This window comes from Hemicordylus capensis, chromosome 2 (assembly GCF_027244095.1).
Source record: "Hemicordylus capensis ecotype Gifberg chromosome 2, rHemCap1.1.pri, whole genome shotgun sequence".
Lineage (NCBI taxonomy): Eukaryota > Metazoa > Chordata > Lepidosauria > Squamata > Cordylidae > Hemicordylus > Hemicordylus capensis.
In genome coordinates this window covers 370,660,223-370,678,014 of record NC_069658.1, presented here as the reverse complement: position 1 = coordinate 370,678,014, position 17,792 = coordinate 370,660,223, and the positions used below count along the sequence as shown (strand labels likewise).

The window sequence follows — 17,792 nt, the reverse complement described above, 5'->3', positions numbered from 1 at the left end:
TGCTGTGCACGCAGGACAGGCCTTCTCTGTTGCTGCCCCAGATTCTGGAATGCTCTCCCGGTGGCTATTCACTCCTCAGTTTCCATCACAGATTTTAGAAAGCATGAGAAATCCTGACTTTTTACCCTGGCCTTTATATGATTAACTCTACTGCTGCTTTGTATTTTGTATTTTTATATTGTGCTTGTATTTTAAATCTTTTTAGTCAGATCTATGTTTTTTATATTTTAGCTTAATATTTTAACTGTGTAACTTTTTATAGACTTGTTTTAATTTTCTGGTGTGAACCGCCTTGGGATTGTTTTAATGAAAGGTGGTATACAAACTTAACAATAAAATGAATAAAAATGAATGAATGAATGAATTGCAGGCTTAAATAGCTCCTAAGTAACTCTCATTGAAAGCCTAATAGCAAGTTGCTTAATCTCTGCTGAGAGTAAGCATCATTATCTTACCCCACATTCATGACAGGTGTGGACTTGTGTGTTTGTGTCTGTGTACATACAATAGGGATTTACATGGAGTACTCCAATTTATCTACATACAAAGCCTTGATTTTTTGCCAAGAAACCAAGAGCATCATCTTCAAATATTTCAGTCTCTTGTTCTGAAATGAACTGCCAGTATTAGTATCTAGTTCCTGAAATTTTGAGAAATCTAAATCTCCCCCCCCCCCGCCTTTTTCCGTAAGCATAGTGGATAGGGTTGGCTTAGACATATGGTCTGAACAGGCCCTTGATTTATATATGCAACAGAATTAGAAGGGAATAGGTGGTAGGTTCATAAAGTAGCCATATGGACAGTAGTACTTCACATTGCATACCACAATTCCTACTTTTCCACTACATTTTAAAAAAACTTCTTTGCAAGTAGAATACTAACATGCAAGACTATAATCTTTGGCCTTGATGTGATAGTTTTATATTTGCAGACAATTGTTTATATGGGTGAACATCCAAAGATGTACCATCCATCTGAATCTGAATGGTACAGTCCATTCTTCCATCTTATTGCCCTGCATGCGTACAACAGGCCGGATGAATGCCTCCTCTGGATTAAGTTATGTGTTTGTTTGTTTGTTTTGCCCTTCATCCTAAGACCCCAGGGCAGTTAACAACAAAATAAAAACAATTCAATAAAAACAGAATACATGCAGGTAAAAGTTTTTTAAAAAGCAAAGAACAGCTCATTGTCCAAAAGCCTGGATAAAAAAGGCAGTCTTTATGCTACAAATTGGAATCATGACTTTCTGCATACTAGGGAGGCTGGTGGTTTTGGAAACAAGTTACATTTTTTTGCTGAATATGTAGCAGATTCCATCTACTAATCTGCAAAATAATTATATTCTTGAATTTGTTGATGATTAATAGTTGTAAAAAGAATTCAGATAGCACAGTGTAAAATGGTAACGAGAACTAGGAAATGTTTCCTTTTTAGAATTCACTTTCTTGTTCATTAGAGGTTTCAGTTGTCCATTTCTTTGTCCTTTTTTTCTTTTGACCTTTGCTTTCTTAAAGTTTTAGCTGCCTGCTTTGAAATGTTAGGACAAAGAATCACAGTAGGAAGTTGTGTTATTTCTGACAAAGTTTTGTGTGTATAAAGCACTGAGAATTGAGGGTAACTAAGTTAATGGTTTATGTACACTAAAGGAAACTTTTATACTAAAAGGTGGGTGGAACAAAGCTCCATTTACTTGTATAAGAAACAACTTCAGTCTTTCTTCTATTGAAATCTAGGGCTTTTAAACCAGCCTTTGAAATTATTTTTGGATAAAGGTCTGAAAATGTGTAAATTATCTCTAACAATTCCCTTTCCTAAATTATATGCTGTATCACAAAGAAAATAAATAAAAAAAGGCAATGTGGTAGATGAATCAATTAAAAATACTAGAAGTCTGTAGCCAAAAATTTGCTTTTGTTGGTAATTTTTAGACAAGAAGTAGTACACAGCCCACTCTGGGTGCCCACCCTTTTTGGCCGCTTGGACTAGGTTCTCACAGCCTATAAGATTTCCTTTCTCTTTCCAATTCAACAGCACAAAACTTCTGTAGGAAAGATTTTTTATAAGCTCACTTTCCCATTGGCCAACCTTCCCTCTTTTTTCCAAGCTTCTGGAGAAGGATTTTGGGTTGCTGCTGCAGAGATATAGGAATGGTACCACTTGGAATCCAAGTACCTAAAGGAATATTTTATGCATGTACAGCTAAATATAATATGTGTACAACAAATGTCTGTTCAACAATGCAGGTAGGATATAACTATAAGCAGGGTGGGGGGAGATCCAAAGATCCAAGGCAGAGTATAACAAGAATTAAAACAACAACATACCATGGCCAATATCTTCCCTGATTATGCTTAATGCAGCCAAAAAAAAAAGCATGTACTCAGTGCTAGCAATCCTACTTATACAGTAAGTGCAGGTTCTTGTGCATTTGAAAGAGCATTCTTTGACAATTCATCCTTCCCCCAACAGAAATGCTTCATGTGACCCATAGGTTCTTGAAAAAAAGGCTTTGTGACCCTCAGGCTTACTTCTGGGTCACATAGAGTGCTTCTGGGGAGCGGGAGGATTGGCAAAAATTGCCCCCCCCCAAAAGTATCAAATTCATGAAGAAGTGGGGCTGCTAGCACTGAGTGTGCGTGCATGCGTGTGTGCATGTGTGTGTTGGCTGCACATACACATTGTTAGTAAGAATGTCAGCCATATTCATTTTTTAAAAAACACAGATAAAAAGCAGAAAAGGAGGGCAAGACATCTAAGAGATTTCATTTTTTAAAAAAACAACACTTGGAGGAGGTAAGCACAGGTCTGCATAAAAATCCAGATGTTTGTGAGATGGTGGAATGAAAACAGGTGGTACAATCAAATCTCCAGTGAAAGAGCTTAACAGGACATGGGCCCCAAATTTATGTGGGAGAAGGTGGTTTTTTGGGTAAAATGTGAAGCCATTCTCCAACAATAATCTTTATCTTCAATCAAAGATCAGCTACAAAGTTTAAGGAAAAAACTCCATTCAGAACCAAATGGATCGTGACTAAGTCATTTGTTGTTGTGTTCTCACTGCTGCCTCACAAAATATAGCCACCGTACAAGTTATAAATTGGTTTGTATCAGAAAGAAATAATGTGATATAAAACCCATACAATCTACCTAGACATTTCAACTAAAGGGAGTGATATACTTCATGTGAAAGTCCTTATAAAGGGGGCAATACAACAAAATATGCTGTATCATTTTGATCTCCGACGACCCACATGGACAAGTTTGCTCTGCTAATGGCACTTTAGAATATCTACCCTGCAAAAGTGCAGAAGGGAGAACATTGTGTCTATCCCTAAATAACTTCTATTGCAACTTGGGGAAAGTGAGTGTTAAATGTGCAGATTCCCAGGCAAAATTTGCAGCCCAGACAATTTTGGTATTCCATATCATTCAGCCTCTGGAAAAATACTTGTTTGTCCTGATAGTTTCCTAGAGAAGTAAGCGGCTCTATTGAAAGGCCATATGAAAATAACGTTGCACTTTCAGACTTCCAGTTGGACAAGTGCTCATCTGATAGGTTTAGTGAAACTGATCCTGTTGGGTGGAAATGAACTGATTTCAGTTCAGCTGAACCAAAATATACCTCCAAGCCCTCACTTCATTTCTGGACATCCCAGTTTCTAATCTGAGTACTACATCAGACACGAATCTAGGGGCAGGAAGGATGGTCCTTGAGAATTTAGTTTGAACTATCTCTATGGCATCCTGATTAATACAGATTCCCACTTGTGCCCTGTATAGAACTTGGGCCAGGGTTTTAACCTCAAAGAACTTTAAAACTGTTTGAATTATTTCTCCTCCATTCATGAAAAAATACTTCTTAATGGCCAACAAAGTTTTTAGTGCCATTTGTATTAACATGCTCAATATGGTACTTCCAAACCCCTTGGAATGGTAAACTTCTCCCAGATATTTAAAATTAGGAACCTGTTCCATTCTGTTTCCTTCAACAATCCATTTTTGCAGTCTCACTGTTTCTGCAAATACCATGATTTTTTATTTTTGGAAGTTGATAACCAACCTGTCCTCTTTACTGTATTGAATTATAGATCTCACAGCTCTTTAAAGATTGATTGGAGTATCTGCATGCAAAAGTATGGGGATATTAATTCCTGCAATTTTAGTGGATAAAAATTTGAGTTGTCTAAAATTTTGGAAGAGTTAGTATAAAAATTAAAAATAAAGATGACACCACCTTGCTTAACCCCTTTATAGGTGGTAATCCTTTTTGAGGTCAACCCTTGTAGTTGCATCTCACTTTTAGAAAAGTGTTCACAATGTCAAGCAGTTCTCTAGAATTAAGCAAATGGTGAGCACATTTTACATGGCAATGTTCTGAATATATTTGTATATAGAATAGTTCTTTTTAAATGAACTATGATGATGATGATAATTTTTAGCATAAAAACCTAGTCAGGTAACCTTGTTAGGGGGCAAGTGTTGGTTCCAACTGAATGTCTGTTCTCCAAAGAGTTTTCCATTCCTTTCAGCAGCACTACACTTATAAGAGGAGCAGTAGCAGACATGGTGAAGCCATGCTGGTTCTTATATTATGGCAGTCCATACATACATTCCTTCTCAGGAATATACAGGGCTAGCCTTGAGCTCATAGCCAGGCCATACTTAAATGAAGGCAGGGCTGAAACCTCAAAGTGAGGCACTGGCATTTGGCACTGTTTGTAACAGGTGCCTGTTACAAACAGCCATGTTCCTGAGCCCTGTAAGGTATCCACATCATTGGCTAGTGACACCATGATGTTTGAACTGACCCATAAAAAACATTGCATATGGAGAGAATCTGCTGTTTTTCAATCTCTGTGTATTCAGCACCACAATGCACTGGACAGCATGCACTTGCAGCTGCAGTGCCCTAGACAGGTGTTGGGATTCAGAGGAGATGAATCGAAAATACAGGTTGAAAGTTTCTGAAGATATGAAGGTGACTGGCAAGAAAAACAGTTGTGGTCCCTAAAATCAATTGCACAGCCATTTATACTTTGATTTTTAGAAACAACCCTCCCTCCCTCCCCCTGACATAGGCTGGGCTTCGCTGGTCGCCGTTTGGGGCCGGGCAGGAATTTTTTGGGTATACGCTTGATTGGCCTTAGCGTGCACATTTTTTCGCCTGCCTCAGCCTGTACCAATTATTAGTAACATCCTTCAACGGGTAGGATAGTCAGCCGGATAGACATGATGGTCGCCTTTATCTGGGGGTATGCGGGCACAGTGCGGCGGTTAACTGCTAAAGCGGTGCGGCACCTTAGGTAAGCTTATAGCTGTAAGGAGGAGGGGTGGATCCCTTGAGGCTTGACAGATCAGGGATGCTGCTTTTCTCCTACCGCTCTGCAAACGACACCCTACCGTATGGCTTGACAGCATCGGATGGGTGGCGTTAATTGCAGAGACTTGACCTTAGGTCGGCGACGAAGAGCGCCCCCTTCCTGAAGGTGGGCCGCCTGGAGCCAAGGTGTCTGCGCCATGGGGCTTTTAGGCCAGGGTGGCCATGTGGTGGGCCGACCCATTAGGGACCGCACTGTTGCTTGTTGAATGCCAATCCCAGCTGCCGTGCCCTGCGGGCACTATGGAAATCTGTTACCCCTAATAAAGTGGCCAATTCCACCAAACGCTTATGTGTCCGTGTCTCCTTGGGTCTGTGTGCAATCAGAGGAGATGAATCGAAAATACAGGTTGAAAGTTTCTGAAGATATGAAGGTGACTGGCAAGAAAAACAGTTGTGGTCCCTAAAATCAATTGCACAGCCATTTATACTTGTTTGATTTTTAGAAACACAATCAATTTAGACAATCATGATCAAAAATCTTTTCTAGAGTTGTAGCTCAGTAGAGAGTATTCTCTGGTGATATAAATCCATTACACAAAATTGTTAAAGCATGCTTAACAATATTGTGTTAATTATGCAATGTTAAATTATTTCATCTATCTTAACAACACTGTAGCAGTAGATAATTGTTCTTTTCATGCAAGAAGGAAGAATTAATAGTTTAACAAAAACAAAAAACTTGGATCAGAATACACAGTTTTTCTTCTGTCTTTATTGATTTTACCAAACATTTCACCACTATAAGATTGTCATACATTTGCTACTATGGTATGGGGAGTCTTTTGCATATAGCATGATAAATACCAATAAGCCAGTTCTCACAAATGCACTAAGAGAATAGGCTACTCATGAATTAAATCTGAAGCTTGATTCAAAGTTACCTTAAGATATTCTTCCCACTCTTCACCATTTTCTTCATCTCATTTACCTTATACATCATCCATTATTCATTCAGCAAAGCCATTATTCATACAGATGCCTCTTTGCTAACTGAGCAAGGAGGCATCTTTCAAAGTGGTGGTTGTCATATTTAGCAGAAATAAATGTCCAGGACACTGCTCCAGCTGGCATCTGGCATTTCGGCAGCACATCTCTGGAGAGTCTCCACGAATGCACGGAGGCCAAGTTTACTCCAGAAACATGTCGCCATGCAACATGCCGGCCAGAACACTGCCACGACTTGCAGTGTCGGTACCGCTGGTAAGAGAGCTTGGATTAATTTACTGTTAATGATACCTCTCTCACCACCACCCCCAGCACCATCCTCTACCACTGGTAAGAGCTTGGATTAATTAAATGTTAAAGGTACCTCTCTCACCAATACAACTTCCCAGCACTGCCCTCATTATGTTAAAAAAATTAAGTCAGATGAGCCTGATAGTAGCCCTGTAAACTATCCAGGCCATAGTGACACCATGATGTTTGAAGTGACCCATACGAACTTGTTCTGTATGGGTCACCATGATATTTGAAGTGACATGATGTTTGAATTGACCTGAACAGAAAGTGCTTGTTCCGTTTTGGGCTTGGAACACGCCCCTCAAATGAGGGGTGTTCTGTTCTGAGCTCGGAAGACTTGAAACTATCCGTTCTGAGCTCAGAACATTCTGACTCAGAACATTCTGCACATCTCTAGTAAAAACCTTGGGATGCATAAATGATGCATATGAATACTAAATATTATTTTAAAGATTTATACATCGGCTTCTGTTTTCCAGATTCAGGTGATCAGAGGGAGAACACCCAAGTACTCCTATGGCCATTTGTCATAAACTTTCCCCATGCCTTGAACATACATTTCAACATTATAATTTGGACTTTGAAGCAAAACCTCCAGTATTATAAATACATCCTGAATATCAAAATTGTGCAGCCCATGTGCTTATTATGCACATATATAGACATTTGTCTAATATATCAAGGTTGACACCCCTCCCCCAATTGGAATGCTGCAAGGTTTTAAACCTTGTGATAATGTAAGGAAGGAGTACAATGATGTTCTCACAACCAGCCCTATCTGGGTATGGCAATGCTAGCCCCGGGTTTTGTACTGACAGCCCAAGCTTCCATAGAGCCAGGCAGAAGGCGCACCCAGCCACGAGGAACTCCCCCAATGTACCAAACTCCTTGCATGGTGTATTGTGGGATACTGGAGGACTGGCTCCTCCAGATCCCAGCTCTGCTGATCATTCCTTCACTAGTCATCTGAGCGTGTGATTGGCACAGTGAGGAGAAGTGCTCAGTTGTATGGGAATAAGCATATTGGAGCCTGCCTCCCCTACCCCCCACTTACCCCCCCCCCCAGCCTACCAATCTGATCATGTGAACAACCTTAGAAGCTGGGCGGGGGGGGGGCTTCCTAGAAAATGATGGTTATTTGGTTTTCTGTTCTTTTCCCCCTTTTTTTTCTTTTGGATGTACCATATTAATTTTCACGCTTTTATAAAATACACTTGTTATGGTTTTAAGAATTCACAGAATGTAATATTCATGTAGGCAACTTCGAACAGCTGGTTTTCCTGGTTTCCTAAATTGTTTCTTTTCAGAGTGATAAACTGAAGGGGAACAAAGAACAAACATGTCTCAGGCAGATTAATTACTACCTTCCCCCACACAAGCGCGGTGATCCTCTCACTCTGCTACTTGCCCATGCACATGATGGCACAGTGTTCTGAAAGCCAGGGAAATGAAGCTCCGTTACCAAGAATCCTATAATGCATGAGGAACATGGTGCATAGTGGAGTTGCTGGAGGCCATGCCGCTCTTTCCCCAGCCACTATCGTTTCCATGGTAGCCAGTGGCCCCAAAGGAGCTGCCAGTGCTAGCTGCCTGGCTGCCCACATAACCAGGCTGTGAGGGCGGAGGGGCACACACTCTAACCTCACTTTTAGGCTGTTAAGAAACCCAGGCTACCCAGCTGAGGAGCACCAGAATCGCTTCCAGTCCTAGTGGTTCTCATGAGCAGCTCTACCTGGGAAGGGCAGCTCTAGCCCAAGTAGATCTCAAATTATCTCATAACCTTTGGTGTTATTTAGTTAAGGTCTTTGGTGTAGTATGAAGGAAAACAAGGAATGAGTGATTGCTCAGAATAGGCTTGCACACTTTAAAATGGAAGGAAACTGAAAAAGATAACAAATGTCAGTGTCAAAGGACTGTTATGTTATCACTGTACATGCATACATAAAAAGATTACAGAAGTTTGTTTTATCAATTTTTAAATTCTTCAATAAAAGCATAGTTTAAATAAAACATAACTCAAGAAGTTAAACTGATTTTCTTTCATTTGTTTCCATTAGGGTTAATTACCCATTTGTTTCCATTAAGGTTGGCTGCATTTTAAAGGAATGTATGGTCAGAGGTGCGCCTAGGTATTTTTGGAGCTTGGGCCTAAAAGCCTTTGGAGCCCCCGCCTCCTCTCCTGCAAATTAAGCATCATAATGCTTGGCTGGGCAACCACACCACCCGGGACTAAAGGGGATTTGGCAGGGCCCAGGGGCTGTGGAGGCCCTGGACTTTGGCCCCGAAGTCCAGGGGTAAGAATGCCTCTGTGTATGGTGTTAAAATCCTGTGTTACATGTGTGTTTCCTTTTCATTCATGAAGTAATATAAAATCCAAAATAATATCTCCACTTCACCATTAACCATTATTTTTATCTTTTTGTAGGTGGTAAAGTGACCAATCTCATGCTTAAAGCTTCACTTCACTGAAAAAGAAAAGATTAATTTTCTTCTGACCCAGAATTATGGATATAAAAGACCGAAGGCACCGCTCTTTGACAAGAGGCAGGTGTGGGAAGGAATGTCGTTATACAAGTTCTTCACTGGACAGTGAAGACTGCAGAGTACCTACACAGAAGTCCTATAGTTCAAGCGAGACATTGAAGGCTTATGATCATGACACCAGAATGCACTATGGAAATCGAGTTAATGACCTAGTTCACAGAGAGTCTGATGAGTTTCCAAGACAAGGTATGTTTCAAGTTTCCAGTGTTTGTCTGAAGAATATCTGTTGCAACACCATCTTCAAATGTTCTAAATGCTACTTTGCATTTGTATAGAAAGATGTGATTCATTGTGATTCAGCGCAAAAATCAGTCTGAATTGTGATGCCAATTTGTGAATATTTTGGTTTTAGGCATAAGCAAAAATGGCTTTCTGAATTCTCTTTTTAACACAGATATTAACGTTTCCTATCCAGCTGTTATATTGTCATATTTCTGACTAAACCCAAATATTATAACCTTGTATTATGTCAGCAAGGTTCATTATATGTGTTATAGAGGCATTCACTACTTATTTCATTGTGGGACTAGCTGTACTGCTAAGATGAGTAAAACATTGTGATTAGCTTATCGTAATAATAACCTATGAGGTACTTTGTAATTGCCCCCCTCTTGTAAGTGTAACTGAAAGTGTAACTGAAATGTGATGAATGTACATTTTTCTTTGATATCATTTTGTCAGTGCAGTTACCTTGCACTTAATTGTATAAAAAATAGAGGGAGGAGACCCATCTAATTACTTTTGTGTTTGTTGGTAATTTTTATTTCCTCACAAAAATCAAAAAGCCCATATTAAAAGTGAGATTGCTATAATTCTTTTCTTATGAATGCATAAAACTTGTTTCAGTACAAAATATTTTATATTTTAGCAGAATGCCACATTCTATAACTTTTAGAGAAGCAAATTTAGAAATGTTTTCTTTCCTTTACTTATGCTTCCCTGCATATTCCTTTAAATGCAGATAAATTATGCTTCCATGTCTCATATTTTCAGAGTGTCAGTTATTTAAGTACAGCAAACACAGCTCATATTTGTGACATGAAAGGTTTCGGACAATCTGGCTATCAAAATATAGTGCAGCCATAATGCAAGAAATGTGTTTGTGTGTATTAATCCATCCTATTGCTGAATTTCTCAGCTATCCAAAAGTCTGATTGGATTCTATTCAGTCACTTAATCCTTTGTAAGACTGGTCCCAAGGAAGCAGTTTCTAGTGTTTTTCCTAGCCTACTTGATGACTCTCAGGCAAATGATTTCTTAAGAGATTGTCTGCCCAACAAAGTGCATTTCAGAGTCTAAAAAGATTCTGCATCTTGAAATATTTGTTCAACATAGCCTTTAATTTTATCCCATTATGCATACCTAATACCTTATACATCTGCTAAACATCTTCTGCTCAATTGCATACACTACATGTGTCTAGCTCAGATCGGAGTCAGTAGATGCTTTTGATAATGTATAAATTCTCCCATGTTCCATAGCTCTAAAACTGTGTTTATATATTTCTGTTTAGTTATTTATTTATCTTTCTTGATCAATTTAATTTGAAAAAAACTGAAACTTTCTTCTTTATGAAATAAGTGCTTCAACTTGTTTACCACCATACTTACTATATGAACAGCAAGGTCGTTCTCATGACCTTAGCTGTAGGGCTAAGAAGGGTGGAGGGAAGACAGAAGCTTACCTGCTTTTCCACCGCAAAAACGGCAGTTATCTCATAGGAACATAGGAAGCTGCCATATACTGAGTCAGACCATTGGTCTATCTAGCTCAGTATTGTCTTCACAGACTGGCAGCGGCTTCTCCAAGGTTGCAGGCAGGAATCTCTCTCAGCCCTATCTTGGAGAAGCCAGGGAGGGAACTTGGAACCTTCTGCTCTTCCCCGAGCGGCTTCATTCCCTGAGGGGAATATCTTGCAGTGCTTACACATCAAGTCTCCCATTCAGATGCAACCAGGGCAGACCCACAACATGCCATGTGCCCAGACAGTTGGCATGGCGACAGAGTGCCAAGCTGGGATTGGTAGCACAAAGTCCTCCCACATCTCAGAGTGCACCTCATGAGCAGCAGAGTGGCTGCTCTCATTATTGCAGCCACACCACTCCACTCTGCGAGGCCACTCTTTCCCTCCAGCCCACTGCTTAGAATGGTGGTGGGCCAGGGTGAAGCCCGATGACCCAGCGGCAATTGCACACACGGATCTTCTTCCAAGGTAGAATGAACCATAGTAAAATTGGGTCATTCTACTTCAGTTAAAGGTTGGGCTCCGAAGGTTTGGAGCAGCCAGTGTTATACACATATTCCTTGATGTGTATGTATGCTCAAACTGGGAATGTACTGGGATTTCCCTTCCTAACAGCCAAATTGCAGGTTAAAACATTAGAAGACTTGTTTGGTTCTAAGCATAGTCCTAAAGGTGGGGAAAGAGGCTTCTGATCGAGACACCCACACTTATTCGTCCCTAGCTTTGGCTCTGGGATGGCCAGAAGTGGCCCCTTTCTAGAACCAAGATGTGACTAAGAATGTGCTTTTATTACCAGAGTACTAAATGACAAACCAAACCGAGGCTTTTTCACAGATAAATTGTATATACTCAGATATTCAATGATAATGCAATATAACTATGGTTTTTTGGATTACGGATAGCTGGGGTGCCTCTGAACCACCAACTTTTTAAGTCTGCAAAGCTTTGGTGCTTCCACACACAACAAGATGCACACAAATTTGACAGGGCAAATAATAAGTCCGATTACAATAATTAAAAAAGGCAGCAAGAAAACAAGACCAATATATGATATTCACATAGGGCACTAAGTTGTCCCCAAAACCTTCTATTAGCAATTATTAAACTATCTATTATACCTGCATTTGATTAGGTCAAGCTCAGCCAAGGCCCGAGCTAACCAGGTTCAGCATGCTTCCAGAGAGGACCAACAGTACAGTCAGGGGCGTATCTAGGGTGGGGCAGGCAGGGCACGTGCCCTGGGCGCCACTTGAAGGGGGCACCATTAAAAAATTTTTTTAAATGGCCACCAAAAACAAAATGGCCACTGCACATGATCAAATGGCCTCTGTGAGGCCCTAGGCCATGCCAGGCCTCGCAGAGCCCATTTGAGCATGCACAGCAGCCATTTAGTATTCAGTGGCCATTAAAAAATATTTTTTTTTTAAATGGCCACTGTAAATGGTCCCTGCGAGGCCCTGGAGGCCAGCAGGGGGAGGGGGAACCTTTGCAGACCCCCCACAGCCTTTAGGAAGCCCCCCAAAGGGGCTACAGGTAAAAAAAATTCCTTTTTAAATTTAATATAAGTCACTGTACACATATTCAGTTTGGCACTATGTACAGAGAATCAGGGCTTGTGAATACTGAGCTGAAGCTTATGAGCTAGGATTGTATTCATTTGCTCTTACTTTGCTTCTTGTGATAAGTGAGTTAAATGTGATGTCTTAATAATATGGCTATTAATGGCGAGTTTGTCTTTGAATCAGTGCAAAATCCTTAGTATTAAGTCCCATGGGGAGTTTCTTGCTCTCTTTCTCTCATTTTAACTGTCTTTCTGAAATACTAGAATATCTTCCAAGCAGTCACAGTGTTTACTCTGCATATCCTTTAATTATTTTCAGAGTATCTGGGAAAAGTCAAATTCTCCATTTATTTTTAAAACTTATGTAATAGTGATGCTACGATGCATAGTAGAGAATTAGACAGACACTTCTGTTTAGTTTTCCAAGTACACCTCCATAGTATTTGGGTATTTCATGAGCCCCAGCATACTGAAATTTGTAGTTTCCCAGCATTTTTTGGTCTGGCTACGTCCATTGTTAAATAGTTCTTGAAATATTAAAAGCTTAATGAGCTTGACTTGTATTTTTCAGCTGATATTATGGTAAAGTTATCTGAAAGATGGGTATCAGATATTTGGACAAGGGGCACAATTTCAGTGCTTGCCCTAGGTGCTATTTTCCCTAGATACTCCTCTGAGTACAGTGAACTGGATTTTGATGTTTGGTCAGAATCTGGCTGTCTTTTATACCCTAAACTGGATAAGCAGTGAGCGGTGTGTGTGAAGATCCTGATAGCACCTTCTGGTTTCTGCTAGAGTCCGCCCTTCTTGCCCTTCCGCTTCATCTTGGATGTAGCTTTGGACATCTGGAAGTGTCCCTTCATCATCTGGGTCATCTCCGATCTCCTTGGATCATGACTTCCATCTGGAGTCTCACGATCCTCTTGTGTGCAACATATCCATCACATCCTCTCCTTTGTCCTGCTAGGCCTCTCAGATGGGTACTTTTCCACTTGACTTGGTAACTTTCGCTTCTCGCCTCAACTTCTTGGAATTCTTTGTGATTTGGTTTATGCCCAGTGCTACTGGCAGGCCCTTTCTCAACCTCCCCCTGAACCTGTCTTATCTCTGGTGGCCAGGCTGTCACATTCAACTTGTTTGTGCAAGTTGGGTTTCAAACAGGATGCAACATGCAGAAGCTAGAAGTTACAATTTCCCTAGGCCTCAGCCAGCCTGGCCCTGACCGCAGTCTTTCCCCTAACTGGCTTCTAACAAGCCATCTCACAAGGATCAGCCAAAGTCCCGGCACTCCACATGACACGAACTGCTTGGGGTAACCCAGGCAGCTCATGTCATGTGAATAGCCTCAGTGGCTGTCTTTGTCAACTGTTCTGTATCTTAGTTTCCATTCTTTTTACTCCTTACAGTTATTTTTTCTTACAATAATACTAATTTTGTGCCCATTTACTTACAAATCCTTTGCAAAGATATTGACAGTGTATATCCAGTTTGAAGGAAACAAGAAGTGCAGTACATTTCCCTCATACAATGGAATTTTAAGGTTGAATACTGTTGCATGCCAGGTCATTGCTGGGGAAATGGGCAGTATGAGCAAGAAGGCGTGAACTCGCTCACTCCTCTTCATGCAGTGGGCTACATTGGGTGGAGACATATTGCTGATCTGGCCCTCTGTGTGATAACCCCATGTGTTGACATACAAACTTTTTGATCTTGAAATAGAACTTTCTATATCTTATGGGAAGAGAGGATATCCCTAAAGTAAACCATGCAAGGTTTACTGGATAAAAATTGGAACTTTGCACTGCATCCAGAAATAAACTAGGAGCCAACATAGGTCTTTACTTACAATTATTGTGCACTTCACAGATAACAGTCCACTGGCATGTTCAAGTTCATCTGGATGTCATAAGGGAGAGGAAAGAAGCACCCAGCTGGGTCATCCAAGAACGTGCTTGTCGGCTGCATGGGCTGAGTGTCTGTGCCTGGCTCCAGCAAGGCTCCCTGCATCATTGTGCTGAGGGGTAAACTGTGGAGGCAAGGGGGTACCCTGACAGCTCCCACAGCCCCACAACTCAGGGACTCAGCCCTTAAGAACATAAGAACAGCCCTGCTGGATCAGGCCCAAGGCCAATCTAGTCCAGCATCCCATTTCGCACAGTGGCCCACCAGATGCTGCTGGAAGCCACAGGCAGGAGTTGAGGGCATGCCCTCTCTCCTGCTGTTACTCTCCCGCAACTGGTACCCAGAGGCACCCCGCCCCCAAGGCTGGAGGTGGCCTACAGCCCTCCAACTAGTAGCCATCAATAGACCTCTCCTCCATGAAGTTATCCAAACCCCTCTTAAAGCCATCCAGGTTTTTGGCTGTCACCACATCTCGTGGCAGAGAATTCCACAAGTTGATTATGTGTTGTGTGAAAAATATATCTCCTGTATTCTGCCTGTCATCAAATGCCTTTGGGTCAGTGTATGTGTGTGTGTGTGTGTGTGTGTGTGTGTGTGTGAAGGAGTAGGAAGAAGAAGAGAGACTGCATCTGCTGATCACAATCTGCCATACCTGTTTACTTGGAAGGGCTTAAGAAAATGTTGCATAGAATTGCAGCCTTACAACCCAATACTATACAGTTTACTCAAAATACAGTCTGAATGAACTAAAAAGGACTTCCTCTAAGTAGCTATTGGGTGCATAGAATTGCAGCCCAAGGACAAATACCAGCAGCTTTATATTAAGAGGGAGGGAGGGAGAAATGGTTTGTTAAAAGATAAATTGAGACTGAATCCAAATAAGATGGTTACTTATTGTGCAGGGTCAGAACTCAGGAGACAACTTTGATCTGCCTGGTTACACAAGGTTACACTCCCCCAGAAGGAATGGATATGCAGTCTGGAAGATCCTTCTGGATCCAAACTTCTCTCTGGTGACTCAGGTTGAGGAAGTGGCCAGAGCTGCATTGGGTCACCTTTGTCTGATACGTCAGCTGAATCTATTTCTTGAGATGAATGAACTCAGAACAGTATTACATATGTTGGTAACCTCTAGACTTGATTATTGCAATGCACTCTATGTTGGACTGCCTTTGTACATAGTCCAGAACCTGCAAGTGGTACAAAATGCAGCAGCCAGGTTGCTCTCCAGGTCATCTTGAAGAGTCCATATTATATCTATATTGAAAGAACTACACTGGCTACCATTATGTTCCTGGGATGGTTATAACCTATAAAGCCCTAAATAGCTTAGGCTCAAGGTATAGGAGTGTGCATGAATGGTTCATCCTGAGCTGGTTCACCTTGAACCAGGGTTGGTTTGGGGGTTCAATCGTGGACTGAACTGGGGGTGGTTCAATTGCGGACTGAACTGGGGGTGTTCGGTCCATGATTGAACCAAACTTGGCCCAGTTTGAGCAAACCAGGTGGGGGCTATGAGAGAGGTAAGGAGCTCCTTATTGGCACGCCACTCTCCATCACTTGCCTGGTGTGGCCCCAAGCACACTCCCTTTCCTTTACCAAGCCACCTGGCTCATCAGCGGCTCAGTTCTGGCCTCCACACATGCGCAGAGGCCTGAACTGGGCTGCAGCTAGCCTAGGCTGGTCCTCAGGAGACCAGGAGTAGGTTAGGAGGAGCCCATCCTTCTGATGTCTCCATCACCACCACAGGAAGTAACCCACCCCCACCCCCGCCTTAGGGAATGCTCCTTACTTGTAAAGGGAAATCCTTGCCCGATTAGCATTTACAAGTATATCCCACTAACTGGTTTTATTGTAAACCACCTGGTGATGTGAATGTGCTGAATGAATGAATGAATGAATGAGAAAGGAGTTGTGTGAGAGGAACAGAAACTAGTGAGCTTTGTGTGTTGTCATATACATTGTGATATTTTAAAGTGGTATGCAACTTGTGTGTAAACAGTTATCATCTGCAAGTGGGTGGTTAAGATTCCAGCCCCCATTCCGGTTGTTAAGAACATAAGGACAGCCCTGCTGGATCAGGCCCAAGGCCCATCTAGTCCAGGATCCTGTTTAACACAGTGGCCAACAAATGCCACTGGAAGCCTAGAGCAGGAGTTGAAGGCATGCCCTCTCTCCTGCTCTTACTCCCCTGCAACTGGTACTCAGAGGCATCCTGCCTTTGAGGCTGGAGGTGGCCGTCCGACTAGTAGCCATTAATAGACTTCTCCTTCATGGAGTTATCCAAGCCCCTCTTAAAGCCATCTGCAAATTTGACCACCTCGCTGCTTACCCCTAATTCTCACTACTTACCCCTACTTCTTCTTCTGCCTACCCCTACTTCTAACCCCTGCCAACTTGGCAAAGAGGCACCTTTTAACTTGGTGATTCTTTTTATTTAGCAGGGGGAGAGTAACTGGCCCTATCCACCCCCAGCACTGTACCTCCAGTGACTGTTGCTGGTGTCTATCTTATGTTTCTTTTTAGATTGTGAGCCCGTTGGGGACAGGGATCCATCTTATTTATTTATTATTTCTCTGTGTAAACCGCCCTGAGCCATTTTTGGAAGGGCGGTATAGAAATCAAATAAGTAAATACATAAATAAATAACAGATCATTTATGAATAAATTAAAAAGCACCGGTCCCAGTACAGGTCCCTGGGGGATCCCACTTCTTACTTTCCTCCATTGTGAAAACTCTCCATTTATCCCTATCTTCTGTTTCCTATCCTTCAATCAGTTAGCAATCCACATATGTACTTGTCCCCTTTTCCCATAACTGCTAAGTTTTCTCAGGAGTCTTTGATGAGGAACTTTGTCGAAAGCTTTTTGGAAGTCCAAGTGTACTATGTCAACAGGAAAACCCTTATCCACACACTTGTTGACACATTCAAAGAACTCCAAAAGTTTCGTGAGGCAAGATTTACCTTTGCAGAAACCATGCTGGTTCTCTCCCAGCAGGGCCTGTGGTTCTATGTGCTTTACAGTTTTATCCTTGAGGATTATTTCCATCAATTTGCCTGAAACAGACGTTAAGCTAACCAGCTTGTAATTTCCCGGATCACCCATGGATCACTTTTTGAAAATTGGTGTTACATTTGGTAGTTTCCAGTCCTCCGGTAGAGAGCCTGATTGCACGGATAAATTAAATAGTTTAACAAGGAGGTCAGCAATTTCATATTTGAGTTCTTTGAGGACTCTTGGATGGATGCCATCCAGCCCTGGTGATTTGCTAGATTTCAGTTTTTCCAGACAGTTTAGAACATCATCTCTTGTCACTGCTATCTGACTCAGTTCTTTAGCCTCCATCCCTAAAAACCTGTTTCAGGAACAGCTATATTCTCAGTATCCTCTGCCATGAAGACCAACGCAAAGAACTC

General features: G+C 41.6%; 1 protein-coding gene across 13 annotated transcripts in view; it reads left to right on the top strand.

Moving 5' to 3' along the window:
• The window catches only part of TENM2 (teneurin transmembrane protein 2), a 1,486,671-nt gene that overhangs the window by 351,514 nt on the left and 1,117,365 nt on the right, over window positions 1-17,792 (top strand). For all 13 annotated transcript variants that reach the window (XM_053288965.1, XM_053288966.1, XM_053288972.1 and 10 more), the window contains one exon: window positions 9,048-9,352. In XM_053288965.1, the coding sequence (XP_053144940.1) occupies window positions 9,127-9,352 (226 nt within the window). In that variant the 5' untranslated portion in view covers window positions 9,048-9,126. The remainder of the gene's footprint in view (window positions 1-9,047; window positions 9,353-17,792) is intronic.